This window comes from Patiria miniata, unplaced genomic scaffold (assembly GCF_015706575.1).
Source record: "Patiria miniata isolate m_02_andy unplaced genomic scaffold, ASM1570657v1 HiC_scaffold_19, whole genome shotgun sequence".
Classification (NCBI taxonomy): domain Eukaryota; kingdom Metazoa; phylum Echinodermata; class Asteroidea; order Valvatida; family Asterinidae; genus Patiria; species Patiria miniata.
Genome location: NW_024037057.1, coordinates 15435522 through 15449311, shown reverse-complemented (window position 1 = coordinate 15449311; position 13790 = coordinate 15435522). Strand labels below are relative to the sequence as shown.

The 13790-nt window shown below is 38.8% G+C and overlaps 1 protein-coding gene across 1 annotated transcript; it reads right to left on the bottom strand.

Annotated features, from left to right (window-relative positions):
- Positions 1-305: 305 nt before the first annotated feature.
- On the bottom strand, positions 306-7731 carry LOC119725893 (very low-density lipoprotein receptor-like). The gene is made up of 9 exons (XM_038197487.1): positions 7573-7731; positions 6569-6619; positions 5883-6002; positions 5235-5348; positions 4395-4502; positions 3280-3387; positions 2865-3020; positions 2362-2467; positions 306-1124 (listed from the first exon to the last, which is right to left on the bottom strand). The coding sequence occupies exons 1-8, from the start codon at positions 7622-7624 to the stop codon at positions 2373-2375; spliced, it is 804 nt and encodes a 267-aa protein (XP_038053415.1). The 5' UTR covers positions 7625-7731; the 3' UTR covers positions 306-1124; positions 2362-2372.
- Between the last annotated feature and the right edge of the window lie 6059 nt (positions 7732-13790).

The window sequence follows — 13790 nt, the reverse complement described above, 5'->3', positions numbered from 1 at the left end:
AGAAACAAACAAAATATCGTCATCACTATTAAAAAAAAAAGGAGTGGACTTATTCCTCATTATTCAAAACACACACATCTTACAGTGTAGTATAGCTTTTAGGAAGCTATTCACGTCAGTCATTATACACCCAAGTATAAACGAATCAAAACCAATTTGTGAGCAAATTGTATTTTCTTTCATGCCAGTCTTAATGAAAGTGTTCATGAAATTCACAAAGAAATTGAAAGATTATCCTGAATTTCCTCTACACTAAAACACTCTGCATTCAAACATAAGGTACACGTAGACATCTATTTGCTCTTTTAAAATAACTGCCACGCCATTTTATTACCGAACTTTCATAGAATTGAGCTTCAATTTTTCCAGCTAATTCTACAACGTAAGGAAAGAAATCCAGACTGCAGATTATGATTTTTTTATACAATATTTCGATTTGTTTAAAAGTTTGATAACATTGTTTGTAACGAAGAACAAGTGTGCCAAAAGACTGAGCTCCGGGAAGATTTAAATAGACACGTGCATGGTTGTTCAACTTATTGACGTTTGGCGCTCGCTGTGATCGACTTTGGTAACTTTAAAGTTTTTGCTGTATGGGGCCCTACAACTATCTGAAAGGATAATGTTATATGATACAGACCACATGAAATAACTGGAATGTTCTTGATCAGTTCAAATTTGAAGCAAGTTGGTAGCCGTGTTCGATTACGGAGGTATTATATAATGTTCCTGTACAAGTAAGGACAAATGTTTGGAAAACTAGACTGTCCCGGATAAGTTTAAGATGTTTAAATATGACATTGTCAGGAGGAATATCCTCTCGGCATGCATGTGCCTATATATTTATGTTATTACACTATTTCTGGCTTGGTATGACCATGTTGTCAGTTTCGTTTTGAAGAAACTAGAATATGATGTTTAAGTGAATTAAAAGTCGTAGTCATTTCAATCAAAGATAAATGTGACAATCAACATTCCAAATGACCCATGAATAATGAAAAGGCAGAAAGTGTAAATGTCTTAGGACTACGACTAATTATCGATATCTTGTGGCAGCGGAAACTAATGTTTACTTGTCCGTTGTAAGATCCTGTAGCATGGCCGTCCTTCCCGGTCGAATGAACCTTTATTACCAAAAAGATATAGCAAAAGTAAAACAGCGTTACGAAGCTAGAAAATAATAACATTTACGAGGTGTTTCAATAAAAAGGAAACCCAACTTTGAAGAACCAGTATGGACAGACTAAATATTTACTTGCTATAAAACTGTTATCATCTGAAAGCGTAATCTATATGCTTTTCAATGGTACCTTGTTTACATTTCCAGGGTCATGCATCACCGAGCGCCACTGTCATGAGATTTTGATGCAAAATTGCTGTTGGTTCACTTTCATGTCAAACACAATAGGCATGGTGTGCATGAGCATAAGTATTCAAGAAGAGGACACGGGTGCATAAAAAGAAACCAAGTCGGGTTGGTTTCAAAACTGGATTTTATTGTTTGTCATGAATTTCTCGTTTTGACCAAACCACATTCAAAACAATGTGCCATTTTCCCGAGGATTAACATTCAAGCCATTTCATAGACATTTCCGTAACAATAGACACACCATTCCCAGTGTTTTTTTTATGAAAGTGTACCAACTGCATTTTTGCTTCCAATTTTCACGACAATAATGCTCACTGATGCATGACTCAGAAAACCTAAACATGGTATCATTGAAAAGCATAGGGATTACGCTTTCCGATGATACCAGTTAACATATCGTCAGTCCATACTCATTCTTTGAAGTTGGGTTTCCTTTTTTTTAAACACCCTGTTTATCTAGGAGCATTGTCCATCATTTGTTATTTTGGGCATACTTCAAGTATTTTTATACCCTGAGCAGTGTAAATGTATTCAATGTATTTACTCCTAACACTATTTCTATCACTTGTTAATTGACAGTTGATTGACTTGTGACGGGCTAGTTCTGAATTGTGAGGCTTCGCCTTTACCTGTGGAGGTGGTGACTGCTCCACATCCATGATATGAGTCACATGTCAAATCACAAGTCAAATCATGAATGAGGACATAAAAAAGCAATGAACACATAGTGCAGTTTCAATATTTTCTGCAAAAAGTATTTATCTCGCATGTTTGGTTTGTGACTTGGGATTGACATGCTTCTGAGTAGGAGTGACTTGAAATGACTCCACCGTAACTCTACACTGCAAAAATGAATCGTGCATGTTTTATTTTCCACTGACACCCGACTTTACATCAAACACAGTCGTAAATACACACAAACTAAGTCTGACTGAATCTCTGTACATGTATTGGTTTTGAGGCAATTACAGCCAATCCATTTGTGTCCTTACCTCTAGTGAGTTTACTTGCGCATGGCCCTCTTCTTTTGATCCACTTTTCGGGCCAATTTCTCCCACCTCTTCTTAGGAGCTCTCTTGGAATTGTCGCCGAATATGGCTAGATCAAAATACAATAACAGTCAGTCTGGCAGCAACGTGTTCATATGTTTAGTTTACTCCTTTCTGAGCAATAGTAAAAAAGTAACGGTAAAAGAACATTGGAAAACAGTCCAATGTGGCCACTGCTGACTCTAACATGCAGCTGTGCATCTGTTAACTTGGGATAATCGACCGTTTTACGTTGATCGATCAGCATGGGGAGACTGTTAGTAATGACTAATGAAAGGATGTTAAAGATCTATCGACTTATGTAAGGGTATTGAAGATCTATCCACCACTATAGAAACAATCCCATTAAGAGCCAATTCAGTGTCCGACTGATTTAGTTTTTCGAACCGTCTGCACATCAATACTTAAAAAAAAATGTTTGAAAAAAAAACTCAGGGAGTTCTTACAGCAGACTATCTCAGACTCGTCCTCGCCACCGCTGCAGTCGTTCTCACCATCGCACAAGTCATCATAAGTGATGCACTCGTCGGTGTACAGGCAGGGGAACTCACCCATTGGACAGGGGTTGGAGAACATGGAGGAAAACATCGAAGAGTCGCTGGCTGAAGGGACAAAAAAAGGAGGTCGACCCACGGGCCTTAGAATAGCTTTAAAACCTGCACTGCCTTAAGGATTCTGATACTTTGCCAAAAACAGGATTCCAGGCAGTGTGCTCAATTCTCTCTTTACAATTAATATGTACAATGGGTATCAGTGTAAACGTGTGTATGCGTCATATTAATTTTCATGTCTTAATATATAAAACGAAAGTATTATTTGTTAAACCAAATGCAATAAAAAAAAAAACAATCAGAAACTTACGGCAGTTAGCCTCGTCCTCCCCACCACTGCAATCAACTATGTAGTCACATTCCCAATAACCAGGGATGCAACTTCCATCGTTACAGACGTAATCATCAGAATCGCACGCTTAATTGTCGAAAAAAAGGAACAGAATAAGTGCGCAAGTCCATAAGTTGGTATTTAAGTCTAAACTAAAATCATAAGACCAAACATAAACTGAAAACCCGCTGCAGTATACAACGGCTAACTAACAAAACAGACTTTCTTGCTACCATCCATGACAAATTACTCCATCCCGTTACCGAAAACGATTCCGTTAAGAAATAGTTAATAGTAAAACATGAAACAGAGAAGATAATGCTTGAAAGTAAGAAGAAACAATGTAACACTTCGCGACTTCAATGTAGAATGGGCGACAATTGGGCCTGGGTGATTACAATACAGTGTGGTAAAAACAGCGGAACCTCATACTTCCACTACCCTGAGACTCACACCACATATCATATCAATGTATGAATATTTATTCAGAAGAAAAATGAAACCAAAATCGCCTGATTCGGTCCAGTAGTTTTTGTTGTAGCGCCTATTTTGTGAAGCAAGGTGGGGTCGTTTTTGTCCCAATTAAATACTAAACCACGCCCGGTAATTCGACCTTCATTGTAATGGATCTATCGCGGTAGCATCGCGTTACAATCGCGTCAACCCAGCTTGTGAAACGTGTCTACTTACATGATATACAAATGGACGCGGTACGCGCACAATCTGAGAAAAACAAAACTTAGTGTACACAAATTCCCTAGGGTTGTCGAATTGGGTGCGGCTAACTCGCAAAGGGCGAAAATGTCAACTGATAGAGGAGTTGTTATAAAATAATACCAACATGAAAGAAGTATCCTTCACAAAATATACTCTGCAGCAAAAACTACTACACAGAATCGGAATATTTCAAATCGATTTTTTTTTTTTTTGGGGGGGGGGGGTTCCCCGGAAAGCGGTTCTCTTAAATGTTGTTAATAGTTACAGTTCAACGATGAAGTTCAAATGCAACATCTCTCCTCCGGATACTGAGGAGAGATACTCTCTTTTTTATTAAAAAAAAAGGCTTTTAAAACCAAATTTGAAAAGAAACGTACGGCAGTTGGCCTCGTCCTCTGAACCACTGCAATCGTCCCAACCGTCACACTCCCAGTAACTGGGGATGCAATATCCGTCGTTGCAAGTGTATTCATCATCATCACACGCTTAATAAAAACAAAAAACACAGTAAATCTGCATGCATATATGCTCGTATTTAAGCCTATTCGCAAAATGAACTGACACCCCGCATGTAGAGAGCGGTTTAAGACTTATAGATTACATATATATTGTTTATAAAGCAATAGGTGCGGCGTCAACTACACATTTCAAGTTGGACTAAATAAAAACGACGGTACACACTGGGTATAGCCATGACAGCTTCGCGATTGGTATACAGACAATGCAAAAATGCGGTGTTGTTTTGTATAAAGAAACTTGAATAGGGTGTGCCGCTCTCCACGTATTTAAAACTGTGTTGAAAACTTAAGACAAAACCGCGCATAAAACACACAAGAAATGAACCGACGGAAGTCCCTCAAATTATTTAATGTATGCATTACTATAATACGACAAAATATAGGATGCAAGAATGGGGACATTCTGGCAAAACAGGTACGACCAATGCAAATTAATTCCCTGCTGTTACAAATAGTTTCGTAAATAAAGAGTTAATCGCAAACAAATTATTTGGAAACCATATCAATAATGCATCATCTTCAACCATTTCAGTTCATTGAATTCATTATCCCCTGCTTTTACCCGTTTAAAAAAAAATGTACAACAAAATGAGAACATGTAACGAAGTTAATTGGTGGTAATAAACGTCACAATGAAACAGTTGAGAACGTATATTTATTAAAAAAAAAAAAAAATGGGCCATAAAATCGTGCACTTACTGCACCCAGCCTCGTCCTCTCCACCGCTGCAGTCATCCCAGTTGTCGCACTGCCAATAGCTGGGGATGCATGATCCATCGTTGCAGGTGAACTCAAATGCGCCGCAACCTGAACCTTAAACCAGAGAAAAAAAAATGTCGAAATGAAAAGACGCATCAGACGGGGCTGGTTTATTTTAAATCATATTGCAAAATATCGCGCTGCATTGCTCATTTCTGCAGTGAATTCGAATGACAAGAGCCCTTTTTGAAGTAATGCTTGGGTTTCTTTCGAGTGCTAAGCTGAAACTTAGTTTTGCTTCAACAAACAAAATTCGATTGTGTATAATTTGGCTTACATATGGATCTGATTTTTATTTTATACGAAGATCTGTGTATTGATCATCAATTAATAGCTCATGTAGCGCTTTGGAACTGTTTTTTAAAAGAATAAAGTAATAAAGCAAACAGTTTAAACCAGATGAATCCTTGCTTCGCACGGATTGAACAATATATTATTCCGCTTCCATCAATGACGTCAACGCAATTTGCAACTGTATTACTATCAGTTAATCGAACAGTAAAGTAAACCTCCCATTTTTTATTTCACTTAGTAAGGTTGATGAGGATTGGGCCAATATTGGCAAAATGTTACTTCATTCTGACTTACTTGATGGGCAGTTGGCCTCGTCCTCTCCACCACTGCAATCATCCCAGCCGTCACACTCCCAAAAACTGAAGATGCATGTTCCATCGTTGCAGACGAACGAGTCGCTATCGCAGGGTATACCTAAAAACCAAGACAGGTTAAGTGGGTTGGGGAATAACAAGGAGCCTGGACATACAGGGTTCGAACTAAACTTGTTTTTGTTCATTAGCCAGCCGGGCTACTGAAACAACTCTTAACTAGCCCAAGGTCATTTTCACTAGCCAACATGATATTTATTATTATTTTTTTTTATAGTATCTCATAACAACAATGTGCATAGGGGGCCTACATGTAAAACGTTTATCTTCAGGCAATCTTGTCAGTGTTTTTAATTAACAGATCTAATAATTTAACCCTAAACAGTTAATAAAATCCGACACAAAGTGATACAGGTTTGCTTCCTGAATTTAAAGATGTATTTCTTCATGTCCTTTCAACTTTGCCGTGGCCCAATAATGTTTGACTCGACCGCCGGAATACTTCAGGAATAGTTTGTCTAGCGGGCTGTCGCTAAAGTCGAACTCATTGTATCATATACGCGCCTGTTTATTCCCGAAGACAACGTTTCATGACCTGCTAAGCATGTAATGTCTAAGCTTGTGTGTATCTTCAATGAAATAATATAAAAATGATGTCAGAAATCTTACCTTGGCGGGCTTGATGACGCCCCTTCTTTGATGGTTTTGCGATGCATGATCCTGAAACATATCGACACAATCAAGGTTATGGCCGTTGGCAGTTTGAACAAATTCCTATTTGTAAATCGGTTTGCTACAACAAGTTACTCGTTAATGAAACTTTGCTCGAAGAAGCCGCACGACAAATGATTTATCCGCAGTGTATTGCATTGTTAAATCGGCATTGCTTTATGAACCAGTATATAACATTCCATGAATAGCTTTGGAAAAGTTTCACATACTGTTTCTTACAAAATAAGCGTGGAATTTGATACCAAATTAGCGTGGAATTTGATGTGGTTAGCAAACGATATTATATCAGTGCTGTTTAATACAGTCCCATCAATTGTAAATTACACTTTCTGTGTAGGCATAATCTTCAAAACATGAAACGAAAAGAACAAGAATGTAATAGAATATAGAAATAGAAAAGGCAAAAATAAAATAATATAATACATTAATAGAAAAGGGCCACAGAAAAGACAAGCCATCTAAAACTGAATATATACATATAAATACATGTACATTCATTGGATATTCTGCCATTAATTAGTCGTTAGTACAAAAAGTACATAAATGCACTTCACGTAACATCGGCTGTTTGTCAGGCTCTAGAATGTAATTAAAAGTACCTGGAATCATGAACTGTACAACTCCATCGAAATAATTGATTGAAAACCAAAATGAATGGAATAAGTTGATACACTTCCATGTTACAGAACTTTATTCTTTGATCACAACACACAGAAGTAAGAGGGGTTTCAATGACATGAAATGTTTAAACACATGATGGCCTAGTAAATTGCAGAAGATGGCTCATCAGTTTATCACTGCACAAAGTACCGGGCCGAAAGTGCTATGCTAGGTATATTATAACCCTGCGCCATATGGCTGGCTATGCAGCGCGTTCATTACGTTATATAAGCAGCCAAGGTATCATGTTGTAAATTAAATTATAGTCGTTGGCAACTTACCAATCAGCAAAGCTCCGAAGAGCAGAGCGAAGACAAGGCGTGTAGCTTGCATGGTGATATCTGCCAGTTCCGTCGAAATGTGGCTTGGTATCAGACACCGCAAAATCCGCTCACTTTTATAGGATTTCTTGCACCGTTTATCTCTAACATTTAAGCAAGCTTGTGTACTTTTGGTTTCATTCAAATCCTTTATTTCCACCTTGCGTGTCTCTCTTTTTGTTTGGCAACTCGACCAAAAGGTAAATGACAAATATTGGTTTGACTTCGCGCACGTATTTTGAAAACAGAGCTTTCAAACAAAACATCTGCATATCTTTACTCGTGCTTACTTTTAGTTTTAAATCTGAGTTATAGCTTTTTTGTCTTTCAGTGCCTGCTTGTGTAAATGTTATGTATGAACACAGGATATTAAATATACATTTGATCAGCAGTGTGTACATTTAAAATGAAACTTGCTGCGTCTGCACTTCTAGTTAACTTTTATCACGTATGTTAAACTGTCAGTCGTAAAAGAGGATGTGAAAAATAGTAGCAAACTCTACCGCAACTGCCAGAAGTCTTTTTGTTTAATGTAAATATTTATTCTTTAGGGTTCGCGTGAACCTCGACAGAGCAACACCGTTCATTGCACAGCTGTAGGTTAATTGGTAATGAGAGTTTTACTTATTATAAACAGCTACTTCGATTCGTATTAACTGTATGTCTTTTGATTCTTTCCAAAGATATTTGCGAAAGTGTATTGTTCAGTTTTCTTCAAGGAGACGTGTGAAATTCATTTATACAAACGGTTTCTTTCTTTGAAATCTCACCTAATCAATGTTTCTTCCCGATTCTGATTCCGTGTTTAAACTTAGATGTAGAAGAATACCCGGTGCCTTCAGCGCCAGTGCTACCGTACACCAAATTATTAGCATTAAATGACACCTGAAGGAATAAAAAGTATTGATCATGCAGTTGGGAAAAATGGTTTGGGCACAAAGCCGGTTTAGTACGGCATGTTTTTCATATTCAAGAACTGTGTGTTATGAGTGTAGCTGCTATGAGTTTAGACCTGACGTTTTACACAAAATCCGCAGTGTGTCATCAAGGAGCTCAAACTTTTGGATACACAGTGCGGCAGTTAAAGTAATTTGTAATTCTAAGCTTGCCACAGCGTGCTGCACTATTGTCGAATACATTTTTTTTGTCTTTGGCAGTTTCGGTAAGTTGTGAAGGATTTATAAAACCGTTGTCTGACTGTTTACATCACTATGGTTTCGCTATCGTAGTTTGAACAGAGTTTGTAGAGCACGCGCACGGCGAGCACCGGCTGCTGTTTACCGATGACCCGATTACATGATATTTAAATGGAACAGTTTCTGTTTCGGATGGTACTACTGTTAGAGAAACAAGAAGAATAAAAAAAGAGCGAAGTGAGCAGGTTTCTGGTCCCCTTACTCCTTGGAGTGTAATCAAGGCAAATCTGACCGTAGGAACAGAACCAGCACAGCCAGAAGGAGGCGAGAGGAACCACAGAAACAAAAGTAATTCGGTACTTGGCTTACAGCAAAAATCGTGAACTCTGACCAAAGTTGGTTTGCTTAGTGTTGTGTGTAGCTTTCAGTGCAAGGCTGTGGCCATCGGCGTCGCCAGGATTGCTTTCTGGGGGACCACATTTTTCCCGAAATTCTTGTATTTTCTCTAGTATATACTCAAATTATATATTTTTTTTCGAGGATTGGCGGTGAACATATACCCACCCCATCCAGTGACACGCCTGCACACAGAGGTTTTGTTAACTGCGTATGACATTAATAGCAAAATATGATGTTACACCTCTTTTTCTTTTTTTATTCTTTACCCCTTTTTCATTATTAACTATTTTGGTGTGCTTTTCCGGGAAAGGGGAGGGGGAAACGCCCCTCTTTGCCCATCCTGGCAACCCATGGCTTTGGTCGGCCATAGCATACCCGTACACGTACTGTACCCGACCCGCCCCACATAGTCATGCACACAGCAAAAACCCTCGTTCCGCCGCTTGGTCGCACTCAGTAGTAAAACTCTACGCGCACCCGCAATGCCCCTATTTTCGAGTCCAGCCCTGTTCTCCGTAGGAACACAGACTTGTGTAACCTCTCATGCATGCGGATATAATCAAACTTGCTCTATGGCTTATTTATTTATTTATATATACCTTTCTTTATCCAGGGTAAATCCAAACAGCAAAAAGCTGGTTTTCATTAGGGCCCTGCATTAAAATAAACTAATAATATGAAATTTACAAAATCGAAGGCTTAAAATTATATGCACTTAACACAAATAAAAAGCAAAAACTAAGAAAAGATAAAGAAAAACCAGCAACAAAAACAAATCAACACTCTCTCGGTAAAATAACGTTACTAAAACAGAGCGCAAAAAAGGAGTGTATAAACAAACAAACAGACAGAGGGACTTCATTACGGGAAAAATAAACAAAACCAAATATGTATAAAATATAAAAAAAACATATATCCCTTAAAAAATAAGACGTTTAAGAAGATTCAAGTAAAAAAAGAACACATAAAGAATACTCAAACATTATTTAAAGACAAATACAAATACTTATTAAACAAAATACGAACATAAAAACTGGTAGATGTAAGAAAAAGAAAAGAAAAGAAAAACCACCTAAAATGATAGAAGTATTACAAATGTTAATATAAGTAATTAAAAAGTTCAGTCTTAAAAACAGGAAGCGAACGTGTAATTCTAAGCTGGGCGGGAAAACTATTCGAAATTTTGGCTCCAGTGACTCGAAAACCTTGAGAATAAATTCTGTTTTAGAGGTGGGAATCTTCAAGCTGTTATTTGTATTCTGTCTAGTTACTTGGTATTGTGCAAAACATGAGAAGAAATCAGTCATGTATTCAGGAGCCATAGAGTTTAAAAATTTAAAGACAAAAACTCCTTTCTTATAGATTACTCTCTTTGAATATGGAAGCCATTCTAGCGAAGTAAACATATCAGCAGACGAAGTTGTGAATGGGCAGCCTAGAATTAATCTGGCTGCTCTTTTAAGCAATTTATTGAGCGTATTATTGTGACGTTCATATCTGCCTCCCCATGCAGTACAGCAATAATCTAGTGTAGGCATGACTAGGCACTGAACAAGAGTGCAAAGACTAGTTCCTGGTATACAGTGACGATTGAATACAGTGATTCTGTACAACATGCCTAGTTTGGAAGAGATGGACTTTTGAACATGTTCAATATGAGCAGACCAAGTAAGTGAGTCATCAATAATAACGCCCAAACATTTAAAAGTGATGACCTTCTCAACTAAGGAATATAAATATTCAAGTCATTTGACGTAATCTTATGCTTTGATCCAATGAGCATTGCCTTGGTTTTAGAAGCATTGATTGTTAACTTATTTCTCGTTGCCCAATCGTTTAATCTAGCCATTGCTTCGTTGAGGCTGCTCTCGATTTCTTCTAATGTTGAGGAACTACATGTTATTGTAGAGTCATCTGCGTACATGTACAATTGACAATCCTCGGGAATTATAGAAGGAAGGTCCATAGTATAGATAATGAACAACAGTGGCCCAAGGATTGAACCTTATGGTACACCAGTATTTAAAGGGAGTGGACTACATTTGTTCCGCTCAATGCACACAGATTGTTTGCGGTTGGTTAGGTATGAACCAAACCAGCTTAAAACAGACCCTGACAAGTGCGTATTCTGTAGCTTCTTTAAGAGAATAAAATGATTGACAGAATCGAATGCCTTATTAAGATCAATAAAAACGGTACCTGTCATTTTACCTTTATCTACTGCATAAAGACAATTATTAATTAATCCATGCAAAGTCGTCTCCGTCGAGTGCAGTGGTCTAAAACCAGATTGGTAAGCTGGAATTAAATTGTTATCATCGAGGTATGAATATAATGCACTGTGAACTGCCCTTTCGAAGATTTTGGAAACAAGTGGCAAAATAGATATTGGCCGATAGTTATTGACACTACACTTATCTGCACCCTTGTGGACGGGAATAACTGAGGCATGTTTCCACGCATCGGGATAAAGGCCACTTCTTAGTGACAGTTCAAAATAAAAGTAAGCGCCCCAATAATATGGGGGCATGCTAGCTTAAGAAGCTTAACACTTATGCCATCGGGACCAGTTGCTTTCCCTGTAGGCATTGAACTAATCTGTTTCTTAACAAAATCTTCAGTAATATCAGGAGAAATAAATTTCTCAAAGTTGTAGTGCACCGCGGCATGAACAGTGTTACTTTCATCCCCATCAGGAGCAACATTTGACTGAATTTTTTTCTGCCATGCGCTCACCAATTGTTGAGAAGTGGTCACTGAATACACTAGCCATATCGATGGGATTGTTTAATTGCTCGCCGCTTTGGGAAGTGATCGAGTTCACTCCGGGCTTTTGTTTGCTGGGGAGAACTCCTTTCACTTTACTCCAAAAAGCGGATGAGTTGCTTTTGTTAGACTCAATAGCAGAAACAAAGTAGCTGCCATTGTGGGAGCGTATTTTAGCTGTTACATTATTTCGTAAACTTTTGTGTGTATCCCAGTCGGCTGGTAATCCAGACCGTTTAGCTATGCTGTGGGCATGCTCGCGTTGGCGCATCAAACTAATGATCGCACTGTTGAGCCAAGGCAGCGAATTGCTACGAATACGCTTAGATTTCTCAGGGGCATGTACATTTACAATGTCCACGAACAAGGAGTGCAATAAAGTCCAAGCTTCATTAACATCCGTACAATCAATAACCTGCTCCCAAGGAGCGTTGGAAAGATCATCCGCAAAAGCATCATAATCTATACTCTTAAACGATCTAAAAGTGATAGATTCAAATGTTTGCTTTGGAATTTTCCATTCTTGTAAACCATAAACAAGATAATGATCACTAATTAAAAGAGGTAAGACGCTAGATTCAGTGATACAATCAGGTTTAGAGGTAAAAATAAGGTCAATTGCACTATTTGAGGAATGAGTAAACGTGTGGGCTCCTGTATAAGTTGTGTCAGTTGAAACAGATTAAAACAAGAAATTAATTGGTTACACAAGCTATCGTTAAAAACACCACAGTTAAAATCACCTAAAATAATCCTATCTTTAAAATCACACGGTGCCTTCTCGAGCAGGTCATTAAGACTATCGAAGAAATTGGTCGAGGTTGAAGGTGGTCTATAAATAGAACACACAAGCATTGGATGTCTGTATTTGTGCTTAATTTCAACCAAACACATTCGATGTCATCAACTTCGAGATCGGTGCGGCGGGAAAAAGACAAATTATTGCGTATGTACATGGCCACACCTCCGCCATGACGGTTTCTGTCTCGCCTCACAATTGAGTGACCTGGCAAGCTAATGTTATTATCGGAAATCGTGGGGTCACAATGATTCATTTAAACAAAGAATGTCAAAAGGTTTTTTTGACATAACGATTCTTAGATGGTCAAGTTTACTTACAAGACTCCTGACATTCAAATGAGCAAATGAACATTCCTTTGAACGTGTTAATGAGTGAATGATACCATCCATTACAGTTACTTTCGTCTTCTGTCTGGGTTTAGCAGATGTTTCACTGTCGACAGGTGCTGTTTCCACTCTAAGTCGCTGGACAGGGTCTTGCGCTGGCTCTGATGAGACATTGCTCTGGGTGCTTGGTGACGGTGTCGCAGTGCAATCGGTTGGTGTGGGCCATTGGCGGATCCAGGGGGGTGCTATGGGGGCGTGCGCCCCCCCCCCCGGCAGTGACCAAAATTTTGTAAAATAAGGCCATTTTTCACTCGAATGAGCCGTTGCGCCCCCCCCCCCCCCGGCACGAACCTCTCTGGATCCGCCACTGTGGGCGATGCTTGTTTGACATCTGAAAACCCGTCTGATTGGACTGGCCAGTTTGGGGTTGTTTGAGTACCTCTGCATATGGCCTTCCCATAGTATACTTCTGCTTGGATGTAGATCGCTGCTTGCTACTGTTGCGTTCCAAAGACCGCTGTTTTGGGATGAACTGTTCCACCAATATGCTCAATGAGGTTTCGTGCGAAGACACCTACGCCTTTCAGGTTCAGATGAACTCCATCCAAGTGGCTGCTCATCTGGTGTATTGTGGCACTCGTCAAAATGGTTAATCTCAAAGCGATTTTCGGTGAGAGCACCGGACGCATTCCGGTGAACGAAGGATCGCTCAGTTCCTCGTTTACACGGGTCAAGCCTAAACGATTTGGT